The sequence below is a fragment of the Aquila chrysaetos genome, chromosome 13 (assembly GCF_900496995.4).
Source record: "Aquila chrysaetos chrysaetos chromosome 13, bAquChr1.4, whole genome shotgun sequence".
Lineage (NCBI taxonomy): Eukaryota > Metazoa > Chordata > Aves > Accipitriformes > Accipitridae > Aquila > Aquila chrysaetos.
In genome coordinates this window covers 14069773-14094424 of record NC_044016.1, presented here as the reverse complement: position 1 = coordinate 14094424, position 24652 = coordinate 14069773, and the positions used below count along the sequence as shown (strand labels likewise).

General features: G+C 35.6%; 1 protein-coding gene across 5 annotated transcripts in view; it reads right to left on the bottom strand.

The window, feature by feature from the left end:
- Positions 1-24652, bottom strand: part of MTA3 (metastasis associated 1 family member 3) — a 228288-nt gene that overhangs the window by 173107 nt on the left and 30529 nt on the right. For all 5 annotated transcript variants that reach the window (XM_030035048.2, XM_030035050.2, XM_030035049.2 and 2 more), the window contains exons 5-6: positions 18279-18342; positions 17010-17127 (exon numbers count right to left, since the gene is read on the bottom strand). In XM_030035048.2, coding sequence (XP_029890908.1) covers positions 17010-17127; positions 18279-18342 — 182 coding nt within the window. The remainder of the gene's footprint in view (positions 1-17009; positions 17128-18278; positions 18343-24652) is intronic.

The window sequence follows — 24652 nt, the reverse complement described above, 5'->3', positions numbered from 1 at the left end:
TGGACTACACACCTATCAATACATTCATTTTTCCCACATGTGACGGACATATTGTGGGTGACGTTCTACATTTTATAAATAATCTCTGAGCACTTCATTTCAATCTGTTAATATATAGTTTTAAAATATCTTTTATGTTAGTTAACTGTTTCAGGACATCATATGCTGGAGATCGTAACAATACTCAGGCAGGATATACTTGTCACAAAGAGAAAACATCATGCAAGCACAGCACAAGTATTCAACCAAAACATGTCATTCTCCTGAATCAAGTTTGCAAAAAGATGCAAGAAATTGCAATACATGTCTTACTTCAATTAGAGGTAATTAAACAATTGCTACTACAAAACGTCGTTGTAACTCTTGATAAAGGTAAATCTGAAATATTGCCAAACAGTATTTTGTAATGGCAGTAGACATAAATAGGACATGAGCAATGAAATATCTACACCAAAAGAATCCAAACAGATATAATGTAATATTTGCAATATCAAATATTACTGCAACAACGGCAGACGGGTTTCCAGAAGATATGTGGTCTCTGCCAAACTGCACTTGCAAAAATGCTTCATTCCCAATTTTCCACTTAAATGGCAGGATAGTATCACTTAAACAGGAAGTAACCTAAACAGATCAAATCATGGAAGCAGTCAAACGGCGCTGTAGAAATCTTTGAAAAGTTGATTTCAGGAATAAAAATTTTGTTTACTTCCTTTGAATGTGCTGAAAGAATCAGTACAGGAGGATCACGTAAGATAAACGGGTCTTCTTTCCAGAGGTCTTCTTTCAAAATAGTAATTATAAAAACCCCTCTGTTTTCCTTGAGCTGTCTGTCCTTAGTTAATCATGCCTGTACCGTATACTATAGAATTTTTGATATGGCAGACCCCTTTAAAACTAAGTTGCAATTTCTCCGTTAACACCTCTACGCTTATCTTTTATATTGTTGAATTTGACACAGAACTGTAAGTCATTCAAACTGAACAGGTATCAAAGTTGCCATAGTATTAATTCCTTTTATTGCAAATTCCAGGACACAAACGGAATCATAGAATCATTTAGGTTGGAGAAGACCTTCAAGATCATTGAATCCAACCACCATCCATGGAATGGGGGAGGTTAACTTTTAACATTTTCAGTATTCCATCTGAGAAGGTTCTCAGGTTCTGTTTTACAAGCGTTAACCTCCCTCACCACCAACATACCAATTACAGCTTCTGAGAAGTGCTAGGCTATTTTTTTGAATGGCTCGTATGCAATACCAATTTATTTTGAGCGCTCCTTGTAGTTTTATTATAGCCAATCCAATCCTGAAGATTAATTTTACTGAAAAACATTAGTAGATAGCAGAAATATGCCTGGTCTTTCTCCTCATCAATTATTCAATGCCTTACTTCTCGTGGTTCTCTTCTAATAAAAAGCAAAATGTTATTTTTTGTCTTAAAACAAACAAACAAACAAAAAGTTCTGCATTTCAGTTAGTCATTTTAAACAAAGGAAAGCATGACATGCCCCCCTCCAAAAACCATTTTAAGAAAAATTTTACAAAAGTATACCAAATGCAACTTTTAACTGACTGCAATTAAGATGATCTACAAGAAATTAAAGATCTGCTTAGTCAGTCTTTTAGATTTCACTTCCTGCAGATAAAAATCCCCAAGGTAATTAGTACATTAGATTCAGCATGATTCTATGTTCTCCTTATAACATATCCAACTAAAAGAAAATAACTTGCAATATGAACTATGAACATTTTCTCAGAGTGCAATTCTTTTAAGTTTACAGATCTGTAACAATGCTGCAATACGGTATCCTTTTAAGAAACTGAAACTTTAAATCTGTAAAAGCTGGACTTTTTTAAAAATGGTTTTCTGGGAAACAATGCCAATTCCACTTTTAATGACAAACAACTGATGAGGTATCTGCCTGAAAAATAGCCAGGAGGACAGTTTCTAGAGATACAACTTGTCAGATACAATGTCTTATTTTTGTACTTTGCACAATTTGCACTATTTTTCAAAATACCTTTTTATTCTCCCATTCAAAAAGTAATTTAGCAGTCACTTCAATCCAAACATAAACTGAACACCTCCAGTGCTCAGCTTTCTGCGTGAATCCATCTTTCATGATACGCAAAACAGAGGTACCAGCTGCTGGATCCTTAATCACATGGGACAGAAAATCTGTAGTTGCAATTTTTTGGTCATAGTAAGAAGGAAGACATATCCATGGACAGCATTTGGACACCAGACCAATATTTTGTACCGCAGAGTTCCTCCTACTATGGAAATTCATTCAGGGCTTGACACAATCTCTTGAAATCAGCCAGGAGTTTTGACTCATGCATTAGTTACCCAGACTCACTAGATACCTAAGCACATAAACATGAAGACCTGTGTAGATGTTTATGTTCTTAACGCTTGACACATCTCTAAGAAGTAAATTCAGTGTCTTCACCTTTGTGCTTCAGTTTTATACCTGTGAAACGGGAATTTCTCTTAGCTACATTACAAGGATGCAGAAGAGAGAGACTTGTCAGTTATTATCCTCCCTTAGTCCAGTTCAGCATGCAACACAATGAAATTTCTGTTACTGAAATACAAGATCAGATTTAGTAGACAGCATTTAGCAGATTTTTGTCAGAACCATTGGGCAGTATACAAACTGCAGGTAATACTACATGTCTTTTTAAACATAGCTTCATGTGCTATATAACACTCTAAAAATAGGCAACCAACCACTGAAAAAGAGGTTTCAATTCATGAACCACCTTCTCACGTTGCTATATAGACTGCCTGTCCGCAAACTTTTTCTCTAACTTACAGATGAGAAAAGTAGCATCATATTGGATCTTCTCATACTGTCTAGCTATGAACAAAGTTCCAGACATTAAGCCTGTCTGTCTAAAGTAAAATCTGAGCTTTCTCCTTCAATGAAAAGTTCATTAGTCCCCCTCTAAAACACTCAACATATTAATTCTGCATAAAATTAATTATAGATTCATACACAGAGGTTAATTATCACAAAACGTCACACAGCTTTTGACAAACAATTGATGGGGGCATGAACAGCTTAACTGAAAAAGCTGGTTACAAAACATCCAAGTAATTGACACTGGGAAAATAAGTTTTACATGAGGTACAGGAGGAAAAACATCTTTCAGATGGATGTACAAACTTTATCTACTGACACTTAATGAGTTCAGCTCCGCATAAACAGAATTCACAGTAAAGAGATAGCTGACTGTTGGTCTTAACTAACAGAAATTACAACCTTTCTCATTATAAAAGCTCTGCAGACACAGAATTCTTATTACTCATTTTTGATTTAACTTTTTATGATTTGTGATTCTCACCAGTACTGATAATCAAAAATAATTCAGAAAAAAAGTTCAAAAATTTACACCTAACTCTGCAAAAAATAAAACCGAATTATGTGCAAATAACTTTTCTTATTAAAGTAACATGAGAAAGCTTAGATTATTTTAAAAGTGTAGGCAAAAGGAAAATTATCTGTTTACCTTCCAATTGCACAACAATTCCCCCCCCCCTTAGCTTGCCTGACAGATGTATATCCAAGATTTCAATTAGTCGTTCAGACAAGGAGTTGTATATTTATACAAATCTTATGGTAAAACTCAATTTATGAACATAACGCATGTATGAAGGCTAGAAATGAAAAACAGACTATATGAAGACTACATGTATAGAGACTACAAATGAAAGATATCGGGTGATACAAGCCCATTATTTGTCTACAGCAACTTAAACTGCTACTGAGCATTTTCTGAGCCAATAAAACACACACAGTCCAATTGCCTCCTATCCTCTAGAGCTCTAGCGTATAAAAAAATTCAGTCATTTTTCACTTGAAAAATTCCTTTCAAATTAAACTGCCTCCAACGACCTTGGAGCTCTTTCAGTACTCAGCCTTGCAGTGCTTAAAAATCAACCACTGATGATCAGAAGACAAGACCTCACAAAGCACTCAAAAGAGCTTTATTTCATCATGTTCTAAATTCCTAGAAACAAACAGAAAGAATTACAATTGGGCTCAGAATAAACTAAACTGTAACCACGCAGTAATGACCAACTTCTCCATACCGCTGCATCAAGAATGGCTGGCTTACGGGAATGGCCAGTGCTGAAAGAAACAAACAAACAAGGTTGCCTCTTTCCCAAAACCCTGCAGAACAGTATGCAAAAAGGAACTTCCACAGATCAAAGAACATGGAGGCATAATGTCCTAAAATCACACCATTCCTGACTTTATAGTCCTTACATTAAATCACATTTAGGTAGAATCCTCACTGTCAAGAGAAATGAAATAATAAAAAGTCAGCCCTTTCATTTTAGCTTTCTATGGCAAATCTAAAGGCAATGACCTAAATTAATATACTGCATAAAACTACAAGGTCACCTTCAGTTCAAAGACAAGGGTAAGTACTCAACTAATGAAAAGATATCTGAAATTCACCTTTATTTTGGAATTAGCTTCTTGTACTCCTTTGACATCCGTGAATAAACCTGAACAATGTGGCTTGCACCAAGGTTCCCCACCCCTCGCCTCCATTTTAGATGATGTTTTGGTTAGTAGACACTGTGCAGTGGTCTAGCACCTAGGCCAGTCTGAATACAGAACAATTACAACAGTTTTTCTGAATTCCTGAAATAACAACACATGAGGTAATACAGTTTTCAGGAAAGCATAGTGAAAATGATTCTGTGTATAACTAACAGTACCATACTACATATGAATATTAACAATATTTAAAATACTTGTTTTGGAAAGAGGGATACAACAATGCATAGACATTGTATTCTTAAAAAAAAACCCCACTAAATTAAAAGGAAATCTTTGGTCCTGCAATTTGCTTTTTTTAAATAAACTTAATGTTATGAATACCAAAATTCCCTGTGACTATAGTATTCTAAAGATAAATAGGACTATTCATTTGCATAAATTTAAACAAAGCATATAATTTAGAGAATAACTTTTTCTTTAGTATTACATGTATTTTGACTTATTCAAGTGTAAAAGCCACATTTCATCTGCATCTGATATTTGTTTTTCATTCTCTGCAGAATAAATTTAAAAGAGAAAACAAGCCTTACAGTAAAACAGCAAAGGAAGCAAAAATCTGAATTTACAACATGTCCATTTAGGCAAAGTTACTGAGGCAGAAAAAAACAGCAAAGTCAATTAAACCCTAAGATGCTGCTTGAAAGGTGATTTGAGTGCTCACTGTGATACATTACTTGGGATAATAAGCACATATACAGCATACAATAAGTAACTGTATCCTTCGTAAGACCAACTACCCAACAGAACTCATTTAGTATTTGAACATCTCAGCCAAGGCTCTACAGCTATTATTAATAAAGAAGTCTTTCTGACAGCAATCATGCACAACCTGCCACACCAACAATTCACCACAGACCATTCATGCTGCACTGCAACCAGAAGGCAAAAGAGAATACAGCTACTTTAACCATTTCCTTCAAGTTGTTGAAAAATAGGAAGTTCATAACAACCACAATAAAAGAATGAGAACAGATGCCTACATCTCCTCAAGAAGCTAAGGACAGCAGGAAATCATGGCTCTCTTGAAGACTAAAACTCCAACTGACTTCTCTTCAAGCATAAAGCAACTTGAGAAAGGTAGACCTGCTTTTACAATTCAGGACAGGGAAAAAAAAAAGACCCCTCCAACAAATCCCCAAGCAGAACAACCCGCATAACTCACCTCAACTGTTGAACAGTTTTTATAAGATCTAAATTGCTAAACAGCACAATTTCCAACTCTTCTAATTCATTTGACTGTTAAAATAGAAGTTCTGAATCATCTGAGAATTGAAGCTCAGACATTTGCATTACAACATTATGTAAGAATAGTGTAAGTATAGAAAGTATGTGAGGAAGAAAAGAACCAACTTAATCCATGTAACTGCTTGTTTGATCAAAATTATACATGCACTTAATACCCTGACAAATTGCACCAAAAGGCAACAAATATTTTTCAATAACATTACTGAAAAGACTTCATAAAACACTGTTTTATAATGCAAAGCTTCCAAATACCTAATTGAGCTTCTATAGTATCTGTGGCTGCAACCCTAAACTACACATTTCCCTTGCATGTGCAAGGTTAGACAGAAGTAAACGAAGTAATTACTGAAAACAGCCACAAAGAGGTAATTTACATGCACTTCTGTTTGTTTAATTTACAGTAAAACTGATAAAAGTCTATAAACATGCATTTAATTGCCCAGCACATAAATCACTAACTCAGTTCCCTAGAAGAGAGACTGACAAGACTGATGTAAAGGATACTATAATCCTATTAAAATTTGACATGAACAACATTGTAAAGACTATTTTACTATTTGTGATGATCATGCATTTGACAGTTAATTATGCAAAATTTACTCCACTGAGTTTAGTAACAAGAAAAAAATCTGCAAATGGGACAAGTGACTACCATATTTAAATTTGCTAACCCTCAAGAAACAGCTCCTTCTTTTAGAAGGTATTATAGAAAAAATTTTCTGTTACTCAAAGTCAAAAGTGCAACCAACAGAAACTCCATTTGAGAACAAAATATATTTGAGTAGACATAAACAGAAGTTTCATTCTAGTGTATTACCTTCGTCAAGATTCATCTCATCTAACCTTAAACATCCTCTGATCTATTTTAGGTACCCATCTTCAGCTGAAATGAATCAAGTCTAGGCAACATTCTTCTACTCTGACCATACAGGTAAGTCTTTTTGTGCGGGTTAGCACAATCACACCTTTTATGTCTGGTATTCTATTGCAGCTTCCACAAGAACTCCTGAACCTGCTTGTTGTGTCTTTTGTTCCACACATTCCTTCTGAAAAATTCATTAAAATAGAAAGCCATTATCTTTTAGTTGAACCAATCACCCTCAAAGATCCCTCTGCTTCTGGCATATTCTGACTGACATTTTGAAGTAATCATTTATTGTGCTGCTAAGTTACTAGATTTTCCGACAACTTTGAAGCTTCAATGCATTTCACATTGAACTTGGTGGAATAGGTGTCTACAAGGTTCCTGGGCATCTTCTTGAAGCAAATGCAAGTTAGGCATAAACATCTCCTTTTATACTTGCTCCTGAAGATAGTTTTGGTTTCAGAATTTGAGCTTTGCTTTCTGCTGTCTAGATCCCTGTAAGGTCGTCTTGAATTGACAGGAAATCTGGTTTTAGACAACAGACCATGGACTCCCAAATTGCTGTACGTAGAACAAGAGAGATGTGCAAGCTACTACACAAACTAGTTCCTCCACCCCATCCAAAAAAGTACTTTACGATTGACAGCTTTTTCCACAAAAATCTTTTCAACACATGCCAACACACCGCTCATTGAAGAGCCTAAAGCTGCTGCTGTTGTCACCTTCTGTGTGCGCACAGGAAAAGCAATTCTTTCTTTGATGATCGTACCTAAGCAAGTAGGTTTACACTAAATCCACTAATTTAATTGCAATTTGGTTCACTCACAAAGGAAACATTAACATGGCCTCAAAATCATCAGCCCTCATGATTCCTTAAAGCCAGTTAAAGACAAAAGGCTAGACATAAACTATTTGTGAGATACTGAACTCAGAAAAAAAAGAGGCAGTATTTTCTGAATTTTGTTTTCTAAGAACTGCCTATTGTATTAATGTTTCCAGTTCCAGTTCTCATATCCAACAATTGTCATAAAACGATCACTTAGCACAAATTACGGACCATATTTTCTGAAAATTGATAGGACACTAAGATACAATACTTGTTTATCCCGTCAGACATTTCTCATAGCCACACATTATCAGAGTCTAACAATTGCATGGCTCTCCGATTTTTAACTTAAATAGTTGAATACAGAATCTTCTAAAAATATTTCACATCGGCTGATTTTTAAAAGGCCTGATTTTTATCTCCTCACAACAGAATGAAATCATTGCAACTACATCAACACTAATAGAGATAATCCAGCACACAGACTTTTGACAAGAGAATCAGATGCACCAGTAAAACAACTCCTGCAGGTCTCTGGCTAGTATGAGTGATTTTCAAATTCAGCAGTGGTTCTTTCAAAAAATGGGAGTATTATGTACTATGAAGTAACAGAACAGATCCCTCCTCAGGAGATTACAGTTGAGTTCCACTATTCTAAAACATATTTTTCACATATTAAATGAAAATAAAAATTTAGTGTATATGGGAAGCATTCAAAGAACCAGAAAATACAATACACTAAGTCTAAACATCCTGAACTTTCATGTTAAAAATCCAAACAGTATGTAGATGAGTTTCTTATCTGCCTCTTTACTTGCAACCATGTTTAAGCTTAAAATCCTGGAATTCCAATATTCCCAAACATTAACAGGCTTGAACTCCATCCATAGCTTCCATCTGATATGTCTGGTCTATTAAAAACAACATACTTTTACAGCTGAGTTGCAGTAAAAAGCACAAAACCAGAGAAGACATTGGGAAACATCTCTAAGGAATTATTTTGGTTTTTCAAAACACAGAAAGTTTTAGAAATTTTGGGTACAAGTTCTCTGTACATCATCCAAACTCTACAGCTTAAATTTCCCCAACCTTTCCCCTTCTTCCTATTAAGCGCTCAGCTACTTGAAGTCCACTAATTCTAAAACGCCTTGCCTTCAAGAAATGGAACCAACTGCACTGCAGGTGCTATTTCTAGGCACTCTCTGGATATTTTCAGATGTGCAAGAGGGACTCTGGGTTTTTATACAGATACTTTGAATATAGTTCATAATTTCATTTTTTAAAAAGAAAAAAAAAAAGCTTTGAACAGAACATCTTTCCTACAGGCTGCTTCTCCCTCCACTTCAGAGACTCTAATTCCTCTTCCTCTCTGTATCTTAGTAAGGGGGTAGTTCTCTTCCTTGCCAACCCCAAACTCTTTGTACTGCTTTAAATGGCCAGAGAGTACCTAATTGTGTCAGATCCTGGCTCCATAAAGAATTCCCCAGAACACAGTGGTCTCCTTTCAAACCCAGATACAAGAGATAAGCAGCACTGCCCTAGGAACAGGACTGCAGCTGGGAAGGGACCATTAGCATCAGAAAAATTCCATGCAGCAGTACACAGACATCCCAGTAACAGTGACTCTAAGATCAGCCCTCCAGGCTAATTAAAACAGGGCTTTGCAAACAGTTTGCCATTGCTGCTGGCAATACTCAATTAGGACTAGCAGCCAGTTCTCTAGATAAACCTTTAAACCTAATCATACCCCCACCACACCTGTCAACCTCTTGATGTTTGTCTCCTTACATATACCTCTGCATGGAGACTAAAATCTCATTTCCCACCAACTGCAAATCAACCCTAACCCTTCATGCATCCATCATCACATTTCCCACTCCGACATGCCTCTGTTTTGCCCAGTGATCTCTAGCCCCACATGACTTGCTCAGCACTCAGAATCCTTACAGCAGGCACTATGAGCAGAGCCACATGAGCCAACAGAAGCTGCTGCTATACACAGGGCAATTAATTAGCAGTAAAACGTTCTTACCAGGCACTTTCCACTGTTCAGATAAGCATGTGCACACTGATAGTTGCGAACAGCTACCACTATGATGCTGCCCAGGATAACATAGGCTGGGAATCTTTGTGTGCCCAGACACCCTTCAACCACCTGAACAACTTAAGACAGAGAAAGTTCAGAGGTTAACTCCCTCTACAATCTACTTTCAAGCTGGTGGTTTTGTGCTAAATCTCAGAAATTACCCCATGTTTTTACAACAGCGAAACAAAATTTTTAAAGGTTAGTAGTTGCTCTATTAACTGATTCATACTATGCACGTTATACTTTTTCTTATATTGCAGTATTATAATCTCATTATACTGAAGACTTTTCAGTAGGTATTAATGCTGTTAGCTTAACATTAGCGTTTGCACTTCCTAATCTTCAGGTGTTCCTTTTATTTTTAGACTGAGATTTGCTAAAAGCTCAACATATTGTCTCAAGCCTTTATGGAAAAGTCAGCTGAAACTAAGCATGCTAATGGCAACGACTGAACACATACAAAGAAGTTACATACTACCTAGCATCATCACTGGAGGGAAGGTGACTAAGTAGCAGTTTCTCTTGCAGCTTCTCTTAATGAAATATGACTCCAGATAAGCACAGAGGAAAATGTGACCTAAGATCATCTTTGAAGCATAGGTGTTTTGATTAAACGACTGTCTACTCACATGCTTGTTTAGTAAGAGGTAAACTTCCAGTCCCAACTCTTTCTCTACAGATAAAGAAGCACTTCCCAAGGGTAAAAGGCAGAAGACTGTGGGCTGAATCTCATCAGCAGGCTGTTAAACTGGAGTAACGATAGTAGGATCAGTTCAAGTTGGAAGGGAGCTCAGGTGTCTAGCCCAACCTCCTCCTCCAAGCAGGCTCAGCTGTAAGATCAGACCAAACCTTTATCCACTTGGGTCTTGAAAACCTCTAAGGACAGAGATGACACAACCTCCTTGGGTACTTGCTCCACCGCCTGACCATCCTTATCTGAAAAAAATTTCTGCTCATGGCCATTCTGAACCTCTCATTTCAAGTTATGTCTGTTTTATCTCATCCTCCCACTACACACTACTGTCAAGAACCTGTCTGTCTTCTCAACAACCTCCCCCGAGCTACTGGGGGCTGCTGTTGGTCCCCCCCTTGAAGCCACCTCTTGTCCAGGTTGAACAACCTCAATTCCCTCAGCCTGTCCTTGCAGGGCAACTCCTCTATCCCCAACAAGTGCTATGGCCTCCACTGAACTTACTTCAGTTTATCAATAATTTTCCCATATTGGGGGACCCAAACCTGGATGCAGTATCTCGATGTGATCTAATTAGTACTCAGCAAAGGGGGATGATCACTTCCCTTGATCTACTGGTGATGTGCCAGGTGACACAGCCCAGAGTGCTGTTGGCCGCCTTCACTGCCAGGCCACACTGCTGGCTTACATCCCCCTCCTGTCTGCCCGCAGCACCCCAGGGTCTTTCCCACAGAGCTGCTCCCCTCAGCCTTTTCATCCCCCCAAAAATTTCATACATTTATGAAAGATATGAATAAGAGTACCTTCATATGCTGTAATCTTCCCTTTAGCTAGAACAAAATTAAAGTCATCTCAAGCCAGAGGAAGAAAACTGTCCTTGTGATTGAGGCACACTACCAGATATAGGGTTAAATATTTTATTTTTTTTAGTCTTGTCACTCTTCTTTCAGCCTATTTGCTACAATATTGTCCAAATTTCAGAGGACATTCAAATGATTAAAGTCATCTCAGATAATCAATATAGTCAAAGGTCTATAAAACTACGTAAGGATCTAAGACCTTGGCAATGTGATCTGTATAAAAAGGGAGCAAACAAGAGAAATTCAAGTGAACTGTTAGCAGAGAAATCAAATTAATTCTCTGCATTTGTAATAACTGGACAGAACTGAAGAGGTGCACATTCTTCATGAGAGTTCTAAAAGACCTACCTTAAAATGAAGCATCTGTAGGAGAGGTTACAGAACAATTATACAATATCAACATTAACACGTTATTTGTGTTTGGACAAGCATCCTCTCAAGATTTCCACAGGAACTCAAGGATACAATAGCTACTAATAGTGACATGTGAACTTAAATCCATTTGTGTTACCTAGGGCACAAAGGAGGGTTTATGGGCTAAAGAGAAAACATGGGCAACTAAGCACTGTCAAGGCTTGCAACTATACTAGCCAAATCAGTAGAAATTACAACAAAGATACACTAGAGATAGGTCAGCACACCTTTTATAAAGAAAAATCACACCTCACATACATACTGAAGTTCTGCAAAGAGATCATAGGGATACGTAAGGAAGCTCAAGGTGATAGCCTACTGGATTTTAACAAGTTTTCAGAAAACTAAGAAACCACAAGAGATAAGATCTTCTGCATGCATAAACAGCTGATGGTTTATCAACCATGATTCAGCATGGTTGTTCATATGCTAGTGGGCTAAATTTTCTTGAAAATGCCAACTTCAACATTTAAACATTTTACATTGCCTAACAAAGCACTGTTCTACCAAATCCTGGTATACAAAAGGTTCGTTCATTCATTATTGCTGACAAAGCAAATGTAACATCAGAAAATTTATTTCAACAAATGACACTTATTCTCTAATTTTCTTTAAAATCATAGGAAATACTTATTCCAAATTTTATTAGTTTCCTTGAAAATACAATTTAGTATTTTTTTGTTTTGTTGGGGTTTTTTTTAGTCAGAGAATTACTCCAAATAGTTTCATTAGACTTGCATATCATGACAAGAACAGTCATGATAAAAGTTCTTTGTTAGGTTTATTTAGAAGATATCCTTTGCTTCAGAAATTTTAATCGAGCTTTGACAGACGGGGGAACAATTATTGACCTTTGTTGACTTTGTCCCAGGTTTTCCACCTGATTCACAACCCTACGAATAAATAAAAGTAAGCATTACTTAAGAAATTACTGATTTGGCCAATGAGGTTATTTTAAATACCTGGCTTCTCTACCTATAATAACACTTTGACTGTATTTGTTTAGCTAAGCTGTCATGCATTTTACTGTGTGACAACTACAATTAGACCTACAACAGTATGCATGAGGCAGAAAGATCAGTGCAGGCATATGAGAGAAACAATTTTTTTTAATGCTTTAAAAGCAATCCTGCAGAGCAAGCAAAAAAATAAATTTCCCAGTTATTCCCATTCTTAAGCATTATCCTACTCCATGAACTACATCCCTAATGCTATGCTGGTACTTTTCTCTCTCTCTCATTCTCCGCTTCTTAGCCAACCATGTAACACAACTCGTCACTGCATCGGTTGTTCCACTGCTGACATATACTGTTTGAAATGCCAGAATTTAAAAACATTTGGTTTTTAAAGTTGTGAAATAGGGAAGGATCAATGTTCCATAAGTCTACCAAGTATCTGAACTGATTTGCTTTGGAGCAATTTCCCTGAGCTTTCTCATATTTCCCCATACACAAAACAGAACTAAATAAAATCTGTTAAAGGTGGTAACAATTTTATCATATTCAGGACAATTCATAAAAGTACACCTTTTAACCAAATAACGATGATGATAATGACTTGCCCAAAGCAAAACTGTACAGGTGGGTTTTATTGTTTGAGTTTTTTTGGTTTGTTTTTTTGAACTTACTAGTCACATATTTTATAAGTTGTTAATCAAATACAGTAGGTGGATGCACCAGACAGCAGCTTCTGGCCATCACATGCAGAGAACCAGGTACCTTGCTCCTGGACTGTAGAGCAGAGATGCTTGAAACAAGATACTCTTTGTCCAAATGTGTGCTTTCATCCTCCAAGATAAACCTTTTTATTCCTGCTTTGTACAGAGGAGCAGAATGTTACCCCACACTGGAAACAGATTTGAAAATAAATAACTGCTATATTCACAGAATAAGCCACTGGAGAATGTGTTGTTAAAAGTAAAGAAAGGAACTTTAGTATTGTACTAGCCAGAATTTGAGTCAATGCTGTAAAATATAGTCTCCTGTTCTCTGGTGTAATAAAAACAACTAAAGAGACTCTCAAAATCTTCAAACTAGAGTCTAGAAGACTGGAGCACTGAGGTAGAAGGAAGGGCTTCACAGAACCATAATATCATTTGAATCTGACAACTTTGACCATGGTTTTACTCCCAAAGATGCTCATAACAAAAGTCATAAGAGACTGCTGAAAGAAATCTGGTCTGGTCTTTCTCCAAAGTTATAGTCTTCAGTAAATGCGTAATTTAAGTGATTTAGCGAAATCACTACAAACAAAAGCAGTGTAGATAAACAAAGCTTAGGTATTTTCAACCAGATTTAAACTATGTTTATATTTGTTTACTGTAATTGTGTAAAGGATTTATGATTCAATGTATCTCAAATTGGGAAAACAGTTGGATATAATACTTTATTATGTAACTTGATTTTAATAAACCTTTTAGTCTTTTAAAAAGTAAACATTCTTTTCATTTCAAAAATTAAAGAGAAATATAAAGTTATCCAATTCACCCATGGGGCAGGGTGGGGGGGGAGATGGTATGCTGCATTATCCAAAGTTTGGCCTTAACACCAGGTTTTGGAGTATGTTTTATTTACGGATGGAAAATGGTAACATCAATGGAAGGAGAAAAAAAAAAAAATCTACTCCCACAAAAAAAATGCATATAGTTCTCCAATAAACATTTAAAAAAAAAAAGACACTAGTCCATTCAGACAGAAAACAAATTATCATAGTATAGAGAAAATGCAAGCAATTTTAATTTTTCATCTACTAGAATACATCAGTGTGTTTATATCAAAATAATTTAATGTTTATAGTAGATGTGGAAGGGCTTCCACAGTTCAAAGAACTTTTTTCATTTTTCAGCCACTTTGTGAATGGTCTTCTGAAAGCTAATCTGAACTGGCATGTCTTCAGTCATTTGAATTGGATTTATATGCCAGTAACTTTTAAAATAACATAACTGATGGTGTGTGACTCTTCAATTTTTCTAAATCTTTTTTTTTAAAAATGGCTTTGGGGATTTTCTGTAAACATAAAATATGCCTACCAACAACATTCAAAAAGGTGTACTTCCTATACATTAAAGGACAAATTTTACGTGTGAATAAAGTTAGCAATGCTTTGTATTTTATTATATAATACTATTATTAGATGACATAAAAACTGATTTTTCTCAAGTGATCCCTAACTAAGGTGATTGCTCTAGGCTTTTAGTTTTAAAGAGTCATACATTATGGCATAAATAATTTGGACATACAGATCATTAGCCACTTTCAAAAATACAGGCTGAAAAATTTATTTCAAATTTCAGAAATCTTCACAGAATCCAAACATATGTATTTCATTCTGTTAATTTTAAACATTGTTTAGATTTGTTTTCATGAATGAAAAGGCTTGACAGTGAATGGATTAACTTTCAGGCTGTCAGCTTGCATAAAGACACAGTAACAGCTAAATCATCTTTTTCTCTTCCTTGGAGGTTAGAAGGCTACAGAAACATTTAGATAACAATCAGTCAAAACTACAAGAACTCAGATATTTTTATCCTCCTAAAACCAAACTCTTTTTTTCACCACCCACTAGAAATAAGTGCAGATTAATCCAGTGAAACTGCCAAAGAAGTGCTCTGTATACCACCAGATCTTTGGTTGGTGGGCAGCTTGGTTTTTCTGAACCTTAATAACTGATGGACTATTATTGCCTACTAAAGACTGCAAGAAGACTGCTTCACTTATTGCACTTTGGGGATTAATGGGGTGTGAGAAAAACAAGACAGTAACACACAGTGAAATCCTGTCTTCATGACATAAGAAAAAGATCTTCTACTCATTTAACTGAATCAAGGATTTAACTCAAAGTTACACTTCAGAAGAACTTAGTAACTTAACTTTTAATAAATAGAGAATTTAATTTTAGAAAAAAATTGAGTAAAATTTCCATGGGAAAAACATTTATTTTATATGTTGTATTCTCTATTCCATAATCAGACTCTGTCTTTAATAATTTAAGTAGCAAAATTCAGTAGGAGAAGACTTCCTGCCTGGCAGACAACCCCAGCTCATCCTGAAAACCCAACAATTCAACCAGCTACTTCAAAAGTACATCAGTACTTCCTGGCTACCTGATACACACATTGAGACAGTCATTTTCTCTTAGTCCTCTGGGAAGCTTTCCTCTTGAGCATATGAATGTCTACATAATTATTTGTTTCCCTATGAGAGGCATATTTTACAGCAAGAATAGCAGCGTATCATATTCCAGTCATAAACTTGTTCTGAAACAAGCCTGTATGCCTTATAAACAAATCTAGAAAAGATTTCCTATAGTTTATTTCTGGATATTAAAATAAAATTCAGAATAATAATGCAGGTGAGCTACTAAACAGCATCCATTGTAAAATAATCTGCCACTTGCCAGAAATCAAATAATTTTTGTTTTATACAGTTTATTAAATAAGCTTTGTAGAAATAATGCTTATTTTGTATGAAAAAAAAAAAAAAGTGTAGCAGAAAAAAAAAGCAGCCCATGACAAATGGAAAACACACCATTTAAGGTTACAGATATACATATTTGGGGCATTCAGAACTCCTTTGACTTACTGCAAGTGATATTCCTGTCACATAATCTTATTAAGGAACAAATACCAAGGTTCTTGAAAATAGTTATCTATGTCTAGATACTCCTCAGGAAACTTTTTCTTTTGCCAGCACTCAGTGTAGAGTGCACATTTCACTGACAAAACGAGCTCATTTTAAAATTTACCAAGTAAATAATATTGCAAACATAAGACACAGCTGCTCATGCTTCTTAAATAACATCCAAATACTAAATAAATATTGTACTTGAAATTTTCTTTAGAAGAATAAAGTTCCTATGTAGCAAAATACTAAGGCACAAGTAGTTGTGCTAGTTTATAAAGAAATGAAATAAAATTTCAGAAATACCAGTGATTTTAAAGATATGCCAAGGCTTGAAACATTTGTTTCAGTCCTGCTACAAAAGACAAGATGCTTTGATGAAAGCCAGTATTTTAAAATAAGACGACATAAAGACACACATTCTCTATGCAGAGCCTGTTTTAAAAGGGAGTAAAAGAATATGTTTTTCACTTGTTTTGTTACCATGTTATTATTCTACAAAATGGGTTGGTCCTCAACATCATCTTTTTATGAGGCGTAACATCGAAGAAGTAACTGGACCACACAATTAAATAAACAAACACTGAATGCCTAAATTGCGTTATGTACAAACTGGAAGTGGACAATGTCTTTTCAACAGCTATTGAACTACCCTTTCTTTCTTTCTTCGTAATATCTACTGGTATCTGTCCGTTTTCTAAGACCTACTATTTTACCTTCTCTGCCTCTATGCTGATTAGTTTAGATCAGAAAGTCAGCATAAGTAATAATGCAAGATGAGGATTTATGTTTTTGACTAATCAAAGCTCATATATTTACCTTCTGCAAGCATGTCTGGCACATCTGCTTGATATCTAGGCCCCACTCTGATTTCTCCCTTGTCTGCTAAAAGCGTTTTCAGTGAAGGATCATACACCAATGAATAAAAAAAGGTATCCTAAAAAAGAAGACATGTTTGCAACAGCATAATGATTTTTAAAATTAAGTTTGTAGACCTGTATCACCTTCCATTTGGAAATTATTAAAGTAGCCCCCCCTGCACACTTTTACAAAGCACAGGTTTGGTACATTAATCCTTATTTTAAATAATGCAGATGTTTCATGAGTACTTTTAAATGGCTAATTGAAGCTTCTCTCATCACTAGGAGTTATTTCAGAACAGCGCAGTAATGAAAAGATTCATACATAAAAAAAAGTATCAATGGATTTGAAAACAATTAATATTAGCTGCTTTCTGAATTTAATATGTTTCTTCTCATAAATATCTCTACCACAATGACTCTGCATTATAAATTAGTCTCAAAAAAGCATAAAACACTGTCAGTGTCAGAAAAGGGCTTACAGAAAAATAGTATTGGCATATCTGGTACAGCTACCTAAGTATAGGGCAAGTCTTGCGTTCAGAAACATTTTTACTGATTATCAGTGGTTTTGGTGTAGAAATTTAAATAAAGCCATGCTAATTTCAGCTAAAAAGCACTGTCTACCTCATGTTATATTAAGACACTCCAAAGAAAAATATATTTATTTTGAAGGTATTCTGCAATACAATTCCTTCCACAGGAAATGAAAGATGAGGAGATACTTTCCATACAATAATTCAGAGCCCTTAAAATTAAAGTCCTATGCTAAGTTGCCCTCTATAGGAGCCTCTCTTGCTCTCTCTGTCTATTGACTATGGAAGATTCTTCTTTCTAGAACACCTCTTGGGGCAGGGGGAGGGGGGGGAGAGAGAGAGAAAATAAGGGGTGGGGGGGGGGGGGGGTGGGCAGGGAAGAGCCATGTGAATTCCCCCTTGAGCATCCACTAGGAAAAAGTCTGTATGTTCTTCTTTTGCAAGATACCATATGAATTACTTTGCATTACTTATTTTCTAAATACAACTACTCATAATAAAACCATCATTTAAGAGTGTCAATTAAGTTTTTATCGAATAACATTTTTAAAATCAGTGTTTTCAACAACATATTTTTTCTAACTTACCAAGAAAATATTTTCCAAGTATTGTTTGCCCATTTATTAAAAATCTAGCCGTAAAACCCCCTTAAACCCATCCCAATATTTACCCAAATAGAAGTCACATCTTACCTCTTTCTCCAGATATGACAAAACAGATTCTGTTTCATTCAGAAGAGCAACACTGCATTTTCCCCTAAACAAACATAAGGAAGAACTGTTACTTTGTAAAAAGTTAACTTTTTGACTTAATAAAAATGCAATTTGCAAGAAAATGATTTAGTTATGCTTTAAACTTTCACATTAAAAATATAATAAAATGCACGTTGTCATGCTTTTAAGATACCAAAATTAATATCAAAGCAACAAAATTAATGGCTGTACCGACCCAAGCACTCAAATACATAGGAATTCTGCCAAACTGGGAAACAGAGAAGCAATGAAGGAACAAGAGGTACTATGGCAAACAATAAATACCCATACAATTAATAAAAAGGCCTGGATGAATGAAATACCACCTCCGAGTGACTTATCTCCAGTAAATTCAGTGCCTAATGTGAAAAAAACCCAAACTAGAAACAATATAAGGTTTTACCAATGGCCTGTAAAAATAAAGTATTTTTCTTTTTTTAACGGAATTATTTCTAATAATTAAGCATGGAATTATATTCATTTCTCTATGGCCGCATTAAAATGTTAACTACCACATTTTGTGCAGGCTGCCAGTAGAAAGCTTCCCTTTATTCAGTAGTGGTACAGATCTGCCCATGTATAACGTGTAGATAACGCAATGGGAGTTTGACCCCACTACCCCCACCCCTTTCTCTCCCCTCTTTCTCACCCCCCTTCTCCCCCAACATTCCTTTGGCCTCAAATTCCTCTGCCTCTGACTCCTCTGCAAATAATCTGCAGAATTATTTTTAACAAATGGTATTTTAAAGAAACACACACAGATTTGGAGGAAAAATGTTAAAAGTGTGCTGAATCATCTCTCTAGCGACTGCATTTTTATGCTATCACTTTCAGCTGAACTACCATTTTATAATAATATATATTTATTACCCCTTACACACATCACCTTGTGTTTCATGCATCTAAGTTTTATTCCGTTTCTATCAGTTTAGTCGATATTTACCAGGAGGTTCCAGTGGCCTTATACATATGGCTATATGACCTCTGCCCAGAACACCCTTCTCCCATGGAACAGACCAGCACACAAATATAGAAAAGGTAATTGTTTGTAGAGACCTCCTTGATTTTAAGATAACACCAAAGGAGTTATTGTAAAAACCATCATTCATTTCAGTGAATGACGACTGTTAAGCTCAACCATAAGCATTAGATGCCAATTGTTAACAGCTGATCATTAAGCGAACATACCCAGCTAACATCTTATTCATTGCCATTGCACATCATAGGAAATGGGGTTAAACCACACTTAAGTCTGCAGTATATAACCTCCTGAATTTCTCTTCATCTCTGTATTTGTCAGGAGAACCACACAACCAAAGAGAAAAGGTGGGAAGATCAGCGAGAAAAATCTGAGCACAATACACAACAGCAGAGGAAAAGACTCCTGCAGCAGAGAAGTAGGAAACCTTCTCTATACCCGACCATATCTTTGAATGTTTTTTGAAGCTTTTGGCCTTGATAATTCCACAACATTCGCTTCTAAAAATTAATTATATGTCGTATCATTAAGTCAGTTTGTCAACTTTATTTTAATGCTTTTCTTAGTGTTCAAGGCTAAACAGGAGTTTACCTTTCCAGTTTGCTTCTATTCCATATACCTCTAGTATGCTCTGTCCACTACAGCCTACCCTTATTTAACTCCAATTATTACAGAGGCATACCTTCACCGTCATTGCGACTGCAAGAGTATTTTATTGACTGACCTTATACCTTATTGCTGGTAATTTAGAGAATTTTGTTTCATTTCATTAAGAGACAAGATTAATCCCCCAGCATGTGTTCCAAGTGAGTGAATTTCTAGTCGATGTTACATTTCTTTGTACAGCACTTTAACCATTTAATGGCTGGAGTCACACACACAGGTAACATTTTATATGCATATATGGTATCTCACTTGCACGGACTACAGTCTCAAAAAAGACAATACTAGGCATACAGTAGTAGGTACCACATTAAAATGAAAAATAAAAACCAACAAAACTGAAAACAGGTAAATTACTTAAAGTCAAAATTAGGAAAAATAATCTATATTACAGTTACCAGTTTCTATAATCTAGAAACCTGCAATACTTCTTACAAATTATTTCCAATTTTTTCCAAATGCATAAAAGCCTACCATTTATCTATCTCCTCTTTCTCTTTTTTTCCATCAGAGGAAAATCCTCTCAGCCTATTGTAAACTGTCTACTGCGTTGAACCAAGCATCTAGCTCATTATGTTGTCTCTGGCATCGCTCATATCATGGATGCCTAGGAAATAACTTTAGTGAATACAGATTTGCAGTGCTATGTCCCTAAATATTCTCCAACCACAACTGCACTTTTCACCCTTTCTTCCAATACTAATCATCAAAATGCCCTGGAGAGAAAGTTAATGTGGTTTAAACCACATTACAACAAGACTTGGAGTTCTTTCTCTAAGGCGTGTATCCAAAAATCCAGAGCTTCTCCGGATTTAAATGTAATATTCTCCTCCTCACAGTGTTCTGGAAGTTTGTTCATTAAAGTTTTTAAACAATTTCAGATAATTGGGACAGATGGGAGTTATATCAAATAAAGAATCAATGTAAGAGGATAAAATCTGACTATTCTAACCTAGATAGAAAAGAAGCAAGGGGGTGCTAGTTACCTACAGAGACAAATGAAAGAGAATATAAACTACATTTACTAGATTGTAAAATCAGACACCAAAATAAAATGATACTCTCTTTGCAGACACTGGGATTTCTGAAAGTTTTGAGTATTATTTAGAGTGGTAGAGTATAATGCCATAGTTTCATTGTTCTATTGGTGGAGTCTCCTGCCTGAAATGTGTCACAAGAACTAACCAAACTAAGGTAAAAATTACAAATTACCCAGCTTTTGTGGAAGAAAAAAAAATAATTAAAAATTGGAGAGATGTCTAATATTTATTCAGGTATGAAACCTCCTTCTTCTTATCCTACTCTAATTCTTTGATTTAAGCTGTACTCCTCCACCAAGCAGCATTCTTGACTTAACTGGTATCAACAGGGTGAATTACTAGTAAATAGCATCAGGAGGTCTCAATGATGTTAAGATTACATATCTGGTTCTGACCTTTTTCTTGAACTAAAAATATTCAGAAAAATATTTTTTACTTCCTACAGAATTAGGCAAAATTTATCTTGTACAAATGTTGAGGGAAAGTTTCAGATACCTCAGCAATGTACAAATAACAGCAAACAAAAAATAAGTTAGCTTTTATGTCTTCACTTACAATTTAATTCTGATGAGACTAAATTGTCCCTTCAGAATCCTTTCTGCTCTAGATGTACTTTGTATTTAAACTGGTCACAAATAAGAAGTTCTTCCATTGAGCTGACAACAATACCAGCAAAACTTGTTATATTATTAAATCAGTCAGCAATAAAAAGTAATTTAGAGGTCTTGCAGTAAAAGGAGACAACAAAGATTGCCTATATGTATATGCTCATGGTATTACCAGCCTCTATCATATAAACCACTCCGGATTCAGTTGCTTCCCTCTGTACCAGAGTTACAACTCATAACTTTTTTCTTTCTTCAAAGCATTAACCATGTGAAAGCTGTTTTCACGTTACACCTTCTTTCACTCTCACTTGTTAAAAGCTCTTGTCTGCTTATAAAATTTTTATATACTATTCTTGCAGGCTATCTTCATGTTTTCACCAGATGAGTAAGCCCACGAGATACAAATCTTATTTTAATAAGGATTTCTTGGGACAGGAGGTATATAAACAAAAATTACAGAAAGAAATTACAAAAGAAACAAAACACTTAGTGCCTGTTAACCAGGACAAACCACAGGAGTGGAAAAGGCAACCTCTCGGGTATGGTATCATGCCATGTGAGTTTCCTATGGCAAGGTAGATGTAGTCTGGGCGAGATTGATGCAGTGTAAGAACCCTCAGAACTCATTGCTCTGGGTTCCCACCAAGTCAATGAAAATTGATATGCCTTCGTCATTCAGATACAAGTTGAAGAAAGAAAATAATATATACAGGCATGATCCCAGACTTTGAAATTCTGCTATTAACAATTATTAATGGCCCTCCTGAATATGACAGAATGATGTTGGATAATTCTGTACATATATACCAATTGTCTCTTGCTGATCTTCATCAAGAAATGTTGGTGTCTCAGTAGCGATTTGAACACAGAAGTGAGTCACTAGCTAGACAGTCTGAGAATAAAATAACAGGAGAGAATATTAGGAAATATTATGTTTGTGAGGAAAATCTGATTTGATTTTAACATACGTTGTTACTTCAACGAGAACCAGAGATTGAACTAAAAAGAAGGTGCATAATGAAGAGGGGTAGAAAGGTTTTGTGCAGGAGTATTGCTCAGGAGTAACCTTTCCTATATTCTGCATAAAGGGAAAGAAGGGAGAAAAAAGGGTCCAGATATTGAGTACAGGAGGAGGCAGCTACCTTAAATAAAAAAGGTTTTTCCTCAACTGTCTTAAGTGGGAAAGTTTTCTGAAGATTTCCAATCAAACAACCACTTTGAGCCAAGTCCTGATCCCTTACAAGGAGTCTAAATTGCAGTGATGATCACCAAACCACAGACTAGGAACGGTGGAGTCCAAAGAGCTAATTATATTAAATTGACTCCCCAGTTATGGGAAGCCAATACTAAGAGTACTTATGCATTTTACTTTTAAGCGCAGTTTAAGGGGCACAGAACAATGCATGTACCAAAGTCTTTATAGCAAATTTCAAGTTCTCCAGATTGCAAAGATATTTAAACTGGAGAGCAAGCTATTGTACAACACTAAAACCAAGAAAATAAAAGCATCGTCAGAGTAATTTAAATATGCAACAGACCCCTAACTAGAGTTTAACTTTTAAAATACTGAATCAATAACTCAAATTGACAGAAGAAAGATCTACGTTGTATTGATTCATATTTAATTGGCTTGAATTTGGCTCTGCTCATTTACAGAGCCATCTTGAACAAGAGAAAAAAACCAACCAAACAAAAAACATTTGATAGGTGAATACTACTGGGATCTGTGTCTCCAACAAAATGATACCGATCTCCCAAACGCTACAAGTTTGTATTTCTGTGGCCAAAAGATACATCAATAAACTTGGTATTATCTGATTAATACACTCTTGATCAAATAAAATTAAGAACAGAATGCACATCAAATTGATTTATGTACATCTAAATGAACCAGTAAATGCCTGGCATCTAAACATACGCATAGATCATATGGATGGCCCATGCTTTTTATCCTGCATGTGGCTCTTAGTCAAAAAATTCAGTTTTAGACTCCAGTCCAAAAAATTAGAACTGGAGTGCTCTTTCTGAACACTTTAAATTAGTAAGATTTAAAGGCAGTCTCTTGGAGCAATCATGCACAACTGACGTGGATTTAAAAGTAATTTGTAGATAATGTTCAAATTTTATTCTTAAGGTTCCAACTTTTATATAGTTCTCACCACTGTTGTCTAGTCACAATCTAAACAGGAAAAAGCATTCCCAATGTGAAACAAATCTACAAAAGACAAAATTAAAGACTTTGCATTCTGTAACAATTTACACAGTTTATATGCTTAAACTACTATGCTGTTAGCCGAAGAGCCAAAGTATCCAACAACTCTACCAGAAGATCTCACCCTAATGGTTGCAGAAAATGTTAAAAGGTGAATGTATGGATCTATGAACGTACATACACTTGAAACAAGCTTCAACACATTATCGTTTAAAACCGGATTTACACTAATACTGTTCCAGTCTACATTACTGTCTGAATCTTGTGTTCTGTAGCTGAGAAGGGTCTACAAGAAAACCCTGAGTAGAAAGAACAATGCACTGAGTGCCACGGAGAGAGGTAAATGTTTTCTTGGTCTGGGCACAGTAAAACTACATGCTTTGATATCTCAAAATAAGCATAACCGTATGTATACTTTCAATAAACTACTGTAGGAAACTCAAGTCACTGATATTTTTCCTCTAGGGGTTAATTCATGCTAAAAAGTAAAAAAATTGTTACCCTTTAGCACAGCAGCACCAATGCACAAGTATTGAACAAAAACACAGGAGGCTGGTTAGGAATGATTTTTCACTGTGGCATTACACGGTCGCCCAGCTCAGAAGCAATGCACGTCACTCCACGCAACTGAATTTAAAGTTTTGCACCACATGAAAGACTCCTACTTCGTAATTATGTCACCACAGGGAAGTATGTACTGATTTTCAGGTATTTAAGTGACAACTTTCTACCAATAAATATACTTTTTCTTATACTGTTAGTGGTACTGGCTACTGACCACATCTGAAAAAAAAGATTCAGCCTAGATTGAA